Here is a 15470-nt window from a genome sequence, read left to right on the forward strand (position 1 = left end):
TTACGTTTACGTTGAACTCTTTAGGCATAACATCTTTTCTTTTACGCTTGTGAGATCACTTAATTAGAACAAAATAAGAAAAGAAGTGTTGACATAGTTAATAGTCAGAACTAAATTTATTTTAAGTCTTTCAAATGTGTATATTCAATTAAAAATTAATGAAAACTGTCACTTAATAGCTTACATTTACAGTATTAGGAAGATACAGAATTTTTGAAACATTATGCAAATCATACAAACAATTTGTTCTACAAAATTCACATTTATTTGAGTTCGTGTGTATCATCTTTTAGAAGAGCTGAAATAAGAAAAAAAGTTGCCTTGACACAATTGAAAAAAGTATCCTGGTGTTCAAATTATATAGACATTTGCATTTTAGAGTAGATGTGATTTAAAATATCGCTAAAATTACTTACTTTAGTTGCTTATACATAAATCTTGCCGAAGAATGTATTCAAATAATAAAGTTCAGACTGAAAGTGTGAGTCCGTTTTATAAACAGAACAGTTCCTAACACTAAAAATGTCTTCACAATTTAATTATTGTGCAGTGGGATTGAAGGATTAAGCCTACCCGAGCAAAGCTGGAGATCAAATTGAAATCAAAATTTGCTGTTATGATGTAACTTATTTTGAACACTCCAATTGATCTCATTTGGTTGACTTAACGGTTAACACCGCAAACATGAGAGCAAAATTTTACACTGTTGAATCAAACGGAAAACTAATGCTGTTTTCAATTAAATCAATTTGATAACTGATTTTTCATTCATAATGTTTAACTGAATACGGGCCTAGCGTAAATGGTTAGCCTCCATGCTTCTCACGATGAAAGACTTGAGCTCAAATCTCACCCCTGTCAAGTCACGAAATAACCTAAAATTTGGTAAACAAAACAAATAAACAATAATCATTTGATTAACGACAGAACTTTAAGAACTGTAAGAGTGAATCATTACAGTTTAAATCTAATGATGTTCCGTTATCGAAGAGCTGAAAGAAAACTTAAATAATTTAAATCAATAGATTCAGTCTGAATGAAGGCTAAAAAAAGTGAATAATTATACAGCAATGACCCCATCTTGTCACCTAGCAAAGTATGTGTATCTTAAACATCCATCTTGAAGGAGGAAGATATGAAATCACAATTATGTGGTGTTACTGAAAAATAACAGTCAGATGCTCGGAGAGGCTGACAGGATCGGGTCATAACTGTAATGTAAATATTAGGAAGATTTATCATCATAACTATAACTATTCTTGAATTAGCTTGGAAGAAAAAAAATATACGAATCACTTCCATCGTAGTAAAGATGCACCACGTACCAAGCCATATAATACATATGTTCACTACCCTCCAGCATCGAATCGCCAAAAAAGGACCGCAACACCCGCACTGAACACTGCAAAAGTTTGCCATCACCCGACACCCACACACACACGCACGCGCGCGCACACACACCGAAACACCCAAAATAGTTCAGCGGATGAACAACCTATCTGGATGCAGCAGCATCTTCTAATTATTCACTCCGTGTTCATTCACCCTGTGTATTGTTCTGATTTATGAAATAAATTAATTAGCGTTCATAAAAATAACTTTTGCAAATCTTCTGACCTTATCACTCAGGTCGATACTTGATTAACCTGATTCTGTCATACGTAAGAGGACGATTTATATGTATATCCTTCTGCAGTTAAACAAAAACTATCGTCTCTGAAAGATTCTCGATAGAACTACACGATGAAAGCGTGACATCCGAACACGGTGAACAGGCCTCCCAGGAGGCAATGCAATTCGCAGGCACACTTACAACCGCTGATTACAAAAAACACAGCCGTTCAAAGAAACGGATCCAATAAACGTCACTCTCGTGAAAGCACACCCGTCCTCGTCCAACGGAAAAAAAAAGAAATTGGTGGGCAATTCTGTGATGCGGAATTTTCATTGAAAATGAACTTGGAATGCACGAATTTCACCACACCCAACTGCGAAACACGTTCAAAAACTTAATTTTTTCAAAAATAGTTGCGAACGAACCCACATCATAAACTGAAATTAAAATTATCACTCGCGATGCCACACATTTCTCCAGAACTTCAAGTTAAATTGCTTTCATTTAAAAAGTCTTGACTGCATAATGAAAGCACAATATGATATCAGACTTATGTCGCGACAATTGGAATACAGAATGAGTTTTCATTATGAAAGGAACTGCAAACTTTACTACCGATTAGCTTTAATTTTGCTAACCGACTTTGCTTGGGAATCCTATCGCTTAAACTGAGATTTAAATCAAGTTCTGCTACGTTTAAAAAATAAGTTAACAGGGTTGAAGAAAGTACTCAATTATTGCATGACCCTTCAGAAACAGGTACAGTAAATCATTCAAAAAAACAAACAGTGTTAAAATTCCTACGAAAGTATTTTCAAAGAATAGTTACTGGTAATTTTCTGGCATGGATCAAATCAAAACCCATGATGTGACACACCAAATCATAAGAATTCAACAGTGGCGCCGCTGGTGTAGAGGTAAGCATGATTACCTCTCACCCCAGCAGGCCTGGGTTCAATCCCAGTCGGCGCCGCTGGGATTTTCTGTGGCATAACATCTCTGATCACGCCTTCCTTCGGAAGGGAAGTAAAGTCGTTGGCAGGCATGGCAAATCATTTACATTCATTTCGTGCATTCATTTACATTCATTTGCCTCTAACTTTTTTCATCAACAGAATTCCATGAAATGATGTATGAAGCTTTTGAAGCTTTTGATATTAGCTACAACTTTTCTCATTAACTCAAATCTGTATATTTTTGCATGATGAACCGGGGCGAACAGAACTTACCTATGTTTTTCAGTGAATGTAAATTACATTCATTGAAAAATAGTAGCAAGTTCTACCCGCTCTAGTTCGTCATGCATAAGAGGTATAGATTTGAGTTATTGACAAAATTGTAGATAAACAAGACCTGCAAAAGTATCATACATCATTTAACGGAATTCTGTTGATGGAAAAAGTTAGAGGAAAATGAATGTAAATGAATGCACAAGATGAATGTAAATTATTTGCCATGCCTGGTCGTTGGTCACCGGTTCATGAGTTGATGGGTCAACAGGTAGGGTTCAGGTGTGGTAGCTGCCTCCCTGGCGTCAGTATCATTGGTGCTCAGCACGGAAAACAAATCAAGGAAAAAATATAAGAATTCAATAAAAGGTCATAGTCCTAGTCAGCATGAACATGAGCGCTTATTTTTTTTCTCTTTGTTCGGGACATAACACCACTGCAACCAGTAATTTGATCTATTGTAGTATATCCCGTGTCCTTAGTTTAGTGCATGTCGTATTACTCCATCACTATTGATAAATGATGAAGTATTCGGTGTTGATACAGTTGTCATTCTTGCCTTCATTGCAAGGAATCGATTATAATTGAAAGGTCCCGCTATGTATACCCTTCGGAGTGTTGAAACACCCTCCAAAGGCGCGCCCCTTTGTCAATCAAAATTGGATTCCTTAGCAACAAAAACAAGCAATGACACCGATAATGACCATGCATCAGAACCCTAGTCTTAATCACTTCAAGCTATGGAACAACGAATAGAAGATTAGGAATCATTGATGAAGACTAACGAACTCATTTTTTCCTGGTTTCAAGATCATCCTCGGTCCAGGCAACCCAAGGACTTATCACTATCAACAAGGCATGAAAAGTAACAAGGACTAAGATGTGTTCCTTTGATTACTGAAAAATCCTGTTCCCCTAGTTTGAAGTAGTCAAGACTAGGAATCGGTGGTAGATCTTACATCCCGTAACGTACCACGAAAAGGTGACCTACCTACGCTTATTAAAACACATTGCTTTTGGTGTTACCGGAAAGTGGCCAAATCCTTGGCCAATCATTGGCCACTTAATCCAAGTGCCCCTAGTGAAGTGGTCAGACAATATTTTTTTTCGGAATCTTAATTAATACGATGGATGATCGTAAAGTGCTGTCCTTGAAGAAAGGCATGAACAAATTTCAGCTGTCAATTTATTTTTTTCGATTTTCTGTCGTGTTTTGTGATGTTTTAAATAATTAGTTATCCGTCAACCAGGCTTCGTTTGTACAATTGGCCGCTCGGAACTTCTTCAACCACCGATCAGTTAGGTCGGCCTCTTGGGACCTAGCAGCAACAGCCAGCCTTATTGGTAGTTCTTTCCGGCTCTTTGTGTTTCTTACGAATGGGTCAGATTCTCCGATTAGCAGCCTGAATCCATTTAATCACAAGTCATATTCGTTGACCATTTCTGATGGCATCACCTGGCCACACAGGGATTTTAATTCGCATGTATTCATCAGTACGTCTGATTCCGTCCCTAATCACCAACACTTAGAATATAGGTAAACCTATTATCGTGCCATGTTTACCAACCCTTGAGTATGGAGATCACTGTAACGAGGCATCGTTCATGAATCGATTTGGTGAGTCCGTTCCATTTTTTTCTTTTAATTATTTTCTAAACTGGGGAGTTTGTTTTGTGAGTCGGTCGAGAGACGACGTATTGTGTGACAGCTTTGTTTTGTGTTATTTTTTTCCTGATCTACGTGACCTTTATCATACGCTAATGTGGTGATTCGTTTGCCGAATAAAATCGCTGCTATGGATCGGAAACCAGCTAATCTCCGCTAATTAACAGTTTCAGTGATTTGCTGTCGGTTGTCATCTATTCGCAGGATCTGGAGAAGGCCGGTAAACTTTTGACAATGTTTTATGAATTCGAGGGCCACGCTCACTTGGTCAGTCGTTGATGGTGTGCTGGTTCTTCTAAAGAAGTAAATTTTGCTGAAATCGACTTGAATTTTTCATCCTAGACGATTCCTTCCTTCGGATTTCCTTGTCATAAACTTGGCTTTTAGTAATAATGAGGAACCATATTTTAAGCTTAATTTGTAAACAGAGTAAGTGAGGAGTTTATGATGCACTTTAAAAAGCCTAAAAACAACAATAAATGCTTTTTGCTCTAATGAAAAACCTAATGGTTTTCTGGTTGCTTCTATAATAATAGAATACGTTTATAAAGTATATTATAAAGACATTAATAAACAATTGCTTATGACGTTTATGCTTGAATTCCAAAACAGTTTTTAGGAGGGATTGAAAACTGTTTAAAATTTATTTTTTTAACAAGACAGTTTCTGATTTCCTGTCAGACTACAAAAGGTTTTAAAACAGCAAAAACCTAAATTTCTAAGCAGTTTTACACATTGAAATGTTGTATTTAAACTCAATGGATTGTTCATTGCCGTTATAAAACCATCATAAATCAGAGTGGATGCCAAATGGTTACTGAATTGTTACTTGGGTGGTGTGTTGTAATTATTAATTACTACTTACTTACTTACTGAGCAGAAAGCCACGGGTTTAATCCCAAGTTCTTTTGCGTTATAGGACCGTGAGGATATCAATTCAGCTTAACGTTTACCAAAACGAACCTTGCTGCAAGCCCAACCCTTTTATCCAACATCCCAGTGATTCCTCATAGTAGTGCAGAGGTATTCTCGGCTCGTTGAACCCAAAAACCCCTCCCTCTTCGCTGTGCCAGTCATCCGAGGGGTCAAACGAGTTTACAAGTTTCATAACTAGAACTTTCAAATGTTCATGTACCCAAACATTGGTATTATATAACCTGCTAATTAAGATTGTGTCCCTTGGTTTAAGAAGTACACAGAAGATAGATTGGTGCATTACTTCAGCATAAGATTTAGCGCATTAGCCTACCATTATTAACCTTATCTGCTCCTAAGAAAGCAAATTACAATCTCATATAAACCGAGTACCTTACAGCTTTCTCCTGCTTTTGACACTTTGCATAAGATAAACCCATTTCTTCCAGTTGCTGAGACAAAGGAAACCTCTTTTAATGATCATAAAATCTCAATGAGACACTGATTTAAAGGATTTTCCCTGCCCGCAGAAGCAAATGTACTTCTTTGTGGCAGAAGCTTTTTAATGAAGCTAATATTGTTTTCTGCATAATTGGAATCAGAAAAGCAAGTGCTGCCACAAAACCTACACCACACAGCTCGATTTCATCCACCCAGCTCGGACTCTTTTGAGAGACCTATTATCTAGCACTTTATAACGGTCTAGACTCATAAATACGGACATAGCCATAATTATTCCCCATTTCTGTGACACACAACGAAACGGCAGCCTGCCAGCGAAACGAGAATACGACGTCTTCTCCTAAAGCACAGGTAGGATGCACGCAGACGACACGTCCATAGTTCTCAGAAGCAATTCCCATTCAGTTAGTCATTCATCTGTAAAACAGTTTGAATGCTACTTCGCCAGTGCTGGTAGACTGTGGCTCAGGCATTAGACCAAAGGCATATAACTCGACACGTTCTGCTGGTTCCGGTGCGTACAATTTTCAATGTATGCCTTTTCCGGAAGTGTACTTCACCGACTGCAGCCAAACGACTTTCAAAGGTATGGAAATGACAAGCATTGAAAGTGCTAGGCTGATGCCTCCTACCTATATCAAGTAGGTATCGAGAATCGAGGAAACAGCATCAGACCCAGGACAGAGACAGTTGATGGCTCGAGAGATTCTCTGCATTGTTGTAGGAAAGTTGGATTGAGAAACTTTTTTTATGCATTGAGTCATGCTATCGCCTTTTGAGACCGATTTTCAGGTGCCGATAGGATGCGTTCGAGCAGCTAGCACCAAGGTGCATACATTCCGACTCAGCTGGGCAATCGATTTTCTGGCTCGACGCGTTTTGTGCAGAGCTGGTGTGCGTTGAATATTTCCGTTAAAGAACATTCATCATGAGTAAAAGTTTAGTACGGTTTAGCAGCAATGTTTATAGATCTAAATTATATTCAATTTAAGAATTGGCTTATTAGAAAAATAAGCATTTTTTTCTAGTAAGATGGTAGTTTTATGTGTTCCCATACCAAATTCTTTTCGTATAATTTCGGCATAATGTTAACGCTCTTGCTTGTCTCATCTTGTCCCTTTTTCCAGACGACACAATGTCCGCCAACCAGCCACCGATAACGACCCCACCGCGACGATGCAATGAACATCCGGCGCTGGCGGTGGCAGTCATGCTTGGAAATCTTCACGGCTCCGAGTCGTGCAAAAATTCGCCCAACGTTCCCCGCCGATTGGAAGCCCATCATCACAGTTTGCTCGAAAGTGGAAGCCAAAGTGCACAGAATTCTCCGTTGCCAAATAGGCGACTGGACAAATTACAGGGTGTAATTCGAGACAAAAGCTCACCCCTGTGCGGTCGACGTGGGGCACCCGACGAGGTCGACTTCAGTGATTCTCCCATCGTATCGAGAAAGTTCAATCAGGTGCACGACTGTGTTTGTGCTCCGAAGCTACGTGCCGTCGAAAGTTCCACCACAGGATGCGTGCATCGAATAGAAAGTGAATTTTCCAAAAACTCTCCCATGATGGCAGTGATGCGGAAACGGGGCGACTCGGACTGCAGCAGCTGTATGCGGAAAAACATCATTCGAAATCAGTTCAGTGCCAGTGTGATGAAGAGTGAGTGCAGTGGGGGGGTCAGCAGTGGGGGAAGTTCCTGTGAAAGCACACCGTTGTTGCGACGAAGGGAACCATTTCCGCCTAGTTCACCGGCTAAAGGTGTTCTTGGCGAACCGGGGGTTTTTAGCTCCCCGGTGCACGGTAAATCACCAATGGATCACGCAAATTTTGGAAGCTTTTCGAGTCCGGCCAAAAGTGTGCTGGGAGAACCGGGAGTTTTTAGCTCACCAGCCCGAAGTGTGTGTAGCCCAACGGGTGAAGATATGGTTGGTGATGGGGTTGACGTGCTTGGCAGCGATCAGACTATAGTGTCCGGATGGCTCAAGTTCCGGGACAACAAGAAGGTAGGTGACGAAGCTATTATATGAAGCTACAATGGGCTTTAGAATTATTTGAGTTTCTGAGTTTGGTTCAACGGGCCGAGATTAATTTCACGAATTAAAATTCTCATTTTTTAATATGGTAAATGGTGGCTTAGGCACGCAGTGGCTGTTTTTGGCAGTCAACATTGAAACGTTAATCTCACATCGCTGAATGTATTCATGCGATTTCTTAGTCTTTCAGCTTCAATCTGATTAAGGTAGAGAACTACTTCATCCTAATCGCATATTTTGGGACTATCGAGCAGAAAACAACACATACAGTCAGCTCTCCACAACTCGATGTCCAATTACCCGATGTAGAGTTTCTACTAAATAAACATTTTAAAATCATCGACGCATTTTCGAGTATGACGAACAAAGTAGTGTTTTTGTTGAGTTATGCTGTGAAAATAAATTCATAATTTCGTGCGAAATAGTGCCGTGTGCCGCGAATGGACTATTCCAACGCGTGCCCGTTGTGTTTTTTTAACAGGATAAGTAGAGGAAAGGTTGCCTAGCAACTCGTTCTTGTACAATTTTGTATTTTTCTCCCGGCGCGCTATTGCTTTTGTATTGTGATCTGTGGCGGTAAAATTTTATTTTGTGTTCTCCTCCCCTGAATATATATAGCCGGCGCCGGTGGTGTAGTGGTAAGCGTGACTGCTTTCTAACACCCCAATGGGTCTGGGTTCAATCCCAGTCGAGGTCGGTGGGATTTTTCTGAGGCATAAAAATCTCTGGTCCCGTCTTCCTTCGGAAGGGAAGTAAAGCCGTTGGTCCCGGCCCATGTGTGTTGAATGGGTGCGATATCCTACGCAGGTGTGGAAGCTGCCTTCCTGCACATTCGATTGCCGTCAATGGATGGCAATCGATGTCCGTCGGTGATTGGCACTAGATTGCGGAACAGAGACCGATGTTAAATAAAAGAAGAAAACCCCTGAATATGTCTGCTGCTAACAGTGTTAGCGTTTAAGTTGGTAAAATCGATGTGTGTAATGTATGCGAGCAGTCTATTGCAATGAGTGGGCTCCCAATTACATGTGTAGGTCCGTGCAATGGAACGTTTCATTTCGCTTGTGCGGCACTCACTAAGACTGCGGCGAGGCTTATAGCAGATAATGCAAATGTTCTGTTCAAGTGTGATAGTTGTCTATCAGGTCAGAGTTGTGACGAGCAGAATGATCTGATCTCGTGCGTAAAAAGGATAGAAGAAGAGATGAAGAAGGTTTTTCAACACTCGGACTGGATCCCTGGCATGCGAGATCACATTGCTGCTCAGGTGGACATCGCGGATAAAAGCGGGATGGTAGGCATAAGAATAAATGTAAATGGTATTGAAAATTTAATTTGTGGATAAATTGGATAATATGAAAAGTTCATTTTTTTAAATTGAAAAACCAATTAGCTGTAATGAATGATCAACGGAATTCATCTAGGACGATTCAGTCAGTTTTTCAAGAAAATGCGAGGTTTGCGGATGTTGCAAAAAGACACAGTCGTGCTAGTCCAAGTAAAAATAATAGTAACAGTAACAGTAAAAGTAATAAACCAGATAATCGTAAGGTCATTGTGATAAAACCAAAAGAGTCTTGCGAAGATACTCGTAAGTTTTTGAAAACGCAGTTGGATCCAAAAACAAACAAAATCAGTAATGTTAGGAATGGTTAAGATGGCTCCATTATTGTTGAGTGTGCAACAGGAGCAAATGTAAGTGATGTTAAAAATGGTATTGAAAGCAATCTGGTGAAAAATATAGTGCTGTTGTTCCCACTTCGGTGCCAAGATTGAAAATAGTGGGCATGAGCTATCAGTTTTCCTCCGATGTCTTCAGTGACTGCTTAAAAAGTCAAAATGAATACATCGTTATTAATGATGTAAAAGAAGTGAACATGTTTCAAAATCGACGCTTCACTTATAACAAGTTAAGTGTTGTAATTGAAGTCGATGTCGATACGTATAAATGTTTGTTATGTGCGAAAAAAGTAAATGTAGGGTATGATCGGTGCTCGTGCTCGGTAGTTCCAGCGATTAATGTGTTGAGATGCTTCAAATGTGGAGAATTTGAATAAAGAACGTAAAATGAACTTGGACGTCAACCATGCCGCATTTACCTCGGAATGTTTGCTCTATAAAAGACTTTTCGATCAAAAGAAAAGCAGCTTGCGTTTCAATAAAATGCAGCCAAGTCCCAGGAAAGTGAATCAATTCGATTTTTTGTATTTTAATATTGCGGGGTTGTCAACAAACTACGTAGCATTACGTCAGATTGTTGAGGAAACACGTCCTCTTTCAGTTTTCTTATCTGAAACTAATATTGTAGAAACTACAGCTTTTGATCAGTATAGTATTCCGGGATATATTGTTGCTGCTTGTTTATATCACATTCTAGACATTTATGTCAAAGAATCAGTTCAATTCAACCTTCGTACCAACGAAGTTATTGATGGCAACTGGTTCTTGGGCATAACAGTTTACGTGGCATGAAGATGGGTAATTATGGTGTTTTGTATCTTTCTCCCAGTTCTAGTGACCAGGGTTTTGTTGAAGTTTTAGAGAACTGGCTCGAGACATTCCTTGATTCTAGTAAATTAAATATATTGGCTGGTGATTTTAATATTTATTGGCGTGAAAACGTGTACCAATCAACCGGTTGATCAATAGTTCTGATACAATTAGGATCTTTTGCGTCTTAAACGGAAAAAGGACAAATGGTACAAAATGTTTTGTAGATCAAATAATTACAATGATTGGAATAGGTACACAATCGCGCGTAATAAGTATTCACAATCGATAAAGAAAATAATCGATAAATCAAAGAGTTATGGAAAATTTTGAAATCTTTATTAAAACCTAGTAATTGCAAACCACGGTCCATAAATTTTAATGACACATTAGTACAGTCAGAACAAGTAATTGCAGCTAAGTTTAATGATTATTTTGTAGACAGCGTTTCATTGATTAATCAATCCATTGAATTGGTCGATGAACCTGACGAAATAAAACAGCCAGTTAATAGTAGTTGAAGATTTGAAATTTTTCACCCAATTACATTAGATGAACTTAGAGTTACTTGTTTTTCATTAGGAAAATCGGCTGGAGTAGATAATGATAATGCTAGAGTTATTCAATATTGCTTTCATGTCATTGTCTCATCTTGCTGGACCTTATTAATGAATCATTGCAAAATGGACATGTGCCACACATTTGGAAGGAATCCTTAGTGGTTCCTATTGAAAAAGTTGCTGGAACGATTAAAGCCGAAGAGTTTCGTCCCATCAACATGTTGCACACATTAGAGAAAATTTTAGAACATGTTGTTAGCTGTTGGAGTATTTGAATAGCAACTCTTTGTTGATACCAGAACAATCAGGATATCGGGAAAGTCATTCTTGTGAAACTGCGTTGAATTTGGTGTTAGCATAGTGGAAAGACAATTTGGAGCGTAAAGATACGATTGTTGCTGTTTTTTGGATCTTAAACGCGCTTTTGAAACAATTTCTGGGCCCTTACTGTTAAGTACAATCAAGTGCTTTTGAATTACGAGTACTGCATATAAATTGTTTGAAAGCTATTTATCTGACAGAACTCAACGAACTGTTTTTAATGATTCTGTTTCCATTCCCGTGGGGCATAACCTTGGAGTGCCCCAGGGAAGTGTTTTAGGGCCCGTGTTATTTATTATGTATATTAATGACTTAAGACGTGTTATACGGTTTTGCGACATTAATCTTTTTGCAGATGATACTGTGTTATTCATTGCAGCTAAGGATTTCGATGATGCCGTTCAAACTTGTATGAAGATTTGCGTTCTCTAAGTAAATGGTTGAAATATTAGCTGTTGAAATTGAATACAAGTTAAACTAAATTTATGGTAATTTCACGGAATCGAGTACAGTCTCTGTTGTAATTGATGATGAGACTATTGATCGCGTTCGCGAGATTAAATATCTTGGCGTGATTATTGATGACAAACTTAAGTTCAACTCTCACTCTGACAATGTCATCAAGAAAATTGCCAAGAAGTATGGAATTCTATGTCGACTGAAAAACGATTTAACTATTGTCAGTAAAATAAAGCTAAACAAATCAATCATCTCTCCTCATCTAGACTTTTGCCCTTCCATTTTATGTCTGGCCAGTGCAAATATGGAGATTACAGCGCTTGCAGAATAAAATAATGCGTTTGATTTTGAGATGTAATAGATTCACTTCCTTAACTTTGATGCTAGACGCCTTACGATGGTTGTCGGTGAAACAAAGAATTGTATATTTGACTATGGTGTTCATTTTTAAAATAGTTAACGGTTTGCTGCCTCGATATTTGTGTGATCGAATTGAAAGAGGAAGTTATTTTCATAGATATAATACTAGAAACGCGGTTTAAATAAGAACACCACATTTCTTGACTTGTGCTTAACAAAATTCATTATATTATAAAGGAATAACTGTTTTCAATTCGATGCCTAGACATATGAAACGTTCAGCAACACTTACAGAATTTAAAAGACTCTGCATTTCACACGTTAAAACTGTCTTTTGAACAGTTATCCAGTGATTTTTTTTTTTATGAATTGACAAATTATGTATCTTGACGAAGTTATCTCCAACGGATTATTATTTTATATGGATAGCTGTCATAACGACTTTTTGATAATTATTGTAGCACTGCAAAAACTATTTCTGTACGCCAAAATGGTGATGATGGATTTTTAATATTTTATTTAATAGTTTTGTTCTTTTGTTCTTTCCTTTATTTAACGTCGGTCTCTGTTTCGCAATCTAGTGCTAATCACCGACGGACATCGATTGCCATCCATTGACGGCAATCGAATGTGCAGGAAGGCATCTTCCACACCTGCGTAGGATATCGAACCCATTCATCAACACACATGGGCCGGGACCAACGGCTTTACTTCCCTTCCGAAGGAAGACGTGTCCAGAGATGTTTATGCCTCAGAAAAATCCCACCGACCTCGACTGGGATTGAACCCAGACTCATTGGGGTGAGAAAGCAGTCACGCTTACCACTACACCACCGGCGCCGGCTTGATTTAATAGTAGATTAATTTAAAAAAAAAGTAGTCTACAATGGTTTGAGCCTGGTGTGCGCATTACGGATATAGAGGATATAGAGAAATGCAATTTAGAAGCTTATTGGAAGATACTTTGAGTTAGTAGTAAGTTTTCTGGCAAATGTTGGGGGTTCGTTAGCATTCCTGACATTGCTGAAGATTATGATAGCATCAGATTGCGGGGTTGCTAGTGTAATAGGATGTTTCGGTGATTATCCATGTAATACTTCTGATTTTTTTTGGTGGAGAAAAAGGCGAACTAAGAGGTTGCCGCCTGAGATTTTTTACATTTACATCGCTGTCTAGGAATGTTATATTACTGTAACCAGTTAGATTTTGTTTGCAAACCTGGTTAAATTGTCATATTTAATTATCTTAAAGATAAATCGTCCAGCTCAAACCTTTGTAGGGGTAAGAGGTGGAACCATCACCATCTACGATTCGATTGATTGACGAATAAATAAATAAATAAATAAGTATGGATGATCTCTTTGAATTGTCGAAAAAACTGGTTTTGAATTTATCGATAATGCATCAAAGTAAACTGAACTATGTGTACAACTGCAGCTTCTATAATTATTTCATTCAATGCACATCGCTCATTGATATAACCTTCTTATCAAAGAATGAATACACACTGATTGAACATGATGTATGAAGTTAAAAACACCTCTTGCCATTCACCGACTTCCTCCTTCACTGCAAAGTAATTTGAAATAACACATTATTATTTCATTCCCATTTCTCTGTGCTAAGGTACAAAAGAAAACAACATCAAACATAGGGAAAGAATGAAAGCAAACCTAGTTATGGCTATAAAATTTCTCGTAACATGGTGCTCCTCGTATGATTTTCCTTCCGGTCGATGGAAAGCTGAGGAAAAAATTACATTGCCATTGCCATTCTACAACGGCCATAAATAAACCCATCTATCATATTATGCTGATGGACTAGCTCGTTTTACACCGCCGTCGTTGGTCGTGCAGAGTGGCCCATATCCTGGATGCTGCAACTGACTAAGGCTGAGCAGGTTGGTTTATTTCCCGAGCGATAATGAAGACGACAGTACGACACAAAGCGATACGAGGGCTTGTGATTATGATTGCATGATTGTGTGTCCTCTCTCGTCGCCCAATCCTGGTGACGACGATAACGACGACGACCTGCGGTAAAACAAGCCTTTCCCGTTTGATGTTATTCATACACGTTTGCATATATGATTATGTTTTCGAGTTCGAGTTCAACATCATAAAGGAATCAATAAAAATATATGAACACTCAGATACCGCCAGCCTTACGGAGAGCGTGCTCTCGGTGCGGAGCGAGGATTAAAGCACGAAGCGGACTGCAACCAAGTGCAGATCCTTTGAGCATTATGGTTATAACATTTTTATGAAATGAATAAATAAATGGAGCTTGCTCGAACTTCGTGCAAAACTGCCGAAGGGGTAAAAGAAAGGATAGAGGTGCCACAGCGCTCATGCTAAGGAAAACAGAAATATCTCAGTCCTGCATGCTTTGGTGGTGTATGAACTCTTGTTTCTGCACTCTATTTCCCTTCGAAGCAGCACAAGATGCCGTGCCGGTACAGTTCCTAGGAAGAAACTCGAGTTGCTTCGTTACGGTTGTCTCATTTCTAGGATGCATCGCATTTTCCAGCGGATTCCGCTCGCTCTGGAGGGAGAGAGCGAGAGAGAAAGTGTAGGTACTTTTCAGTCAGAGCCACTTCGTTTCGCACATATATAGAGGATACGTTTTTACAACACCCCGAAGAATTGCACTGTTTTGCTGGTGCTCAGATGCGAAAGTTTCCGACACGTCTTCACTGCTAGAGAAGAATGCACATCTGCAGCAAACTTACGGTATCCTGTTGGAGGACCAGAAATACCAACAAACCGGAAGTGGTTTGACAGGGGGCAAGAAAATAAGAGTTCAACATCGTGTTCCCAGCTGGCGTATGTTTCTTGGCCGCATTTCGTGCCTATTATTAGGCTTTATTGTGCAGGCAACGGCAAGAGTTCAACGGTCGTGCCCGAAGCGCAGTGTCTGTGGTCTGGCCCGCTGCATATTTCCTGGCGAGAGGAAGGAAGTTGTCAAAAAAACCAAATCGATTAGTGGAACGTGAGGATAATGAACAAGAAGAATGAGAAACAGTCATAGGTGGTGGAACTAGGTTAGTCAGTGGTTCTCAATGGTGAGGGTTTAGCGGAATTTTTGTTTATGCAATGTACTGCCGTGTGACAGCAATGTGACGTAAGTTCCAAAATCAAAATGGTTCAGGGTAAGCTTTTTTTTCTGTTCAGGCATTATAAATAGGAAAATTTCCACCGCAGAATCGATAATTTACATCCTCATGCAATTTAAATTTCATACAAAAATGAGACTTCAAATCGACATTTTGCAACAAAGTGACGTAGAACAAACTTCGCTATGATGAACAATGAAAATCCATTTATGTGTTAAATGACTTACAACCAATCTAAAACAACGA

At 39.0% G+C, this 15470-nt stretch overlaps 1 protein-coding gene across 1 annotated transcript in view; it reads left to right on the top strand.

Annotated features, from left to right (window-relative positions):
- The first annotated feature begins 7022 nt into the window (after nucleotides 1–7022).
- The window catches only part of LOC135708273 (uncharacterized), a 223657-nt gene continuing 215209 nt past the window's right edge, over nucleotides 7023–15470 (top strand). The window contains exon 1 of the mRNA XM_065230275.1: nucleotides 7023–7889. Coding sequence (XP_065086347.1) covers nucleotides 7023–7889 — 867 coding nt within the window. The remainder of the gene's footprint in view (nucleotides 7890–15470) is intronic.

The sequence above is a fragment of the Ochlerotatus camptorhynchus genome, unplaced genomic scaffold (genome assembly GCF_037179485.1).
Source record: "Ochlerotatus camptorhynchus isolate MF236.1 unplaced genomic scaffold, CSIRO-AGI_Acam_v1.1 ptg000329l, whole genome shotgun sequence".
Lineage (NCBI taxonomy): Eukaryota > Metazoa > Arthropoda > Insecta > Diptera > Culicidae > Ochlerotatus > Ochlerotatus camptorhynchus.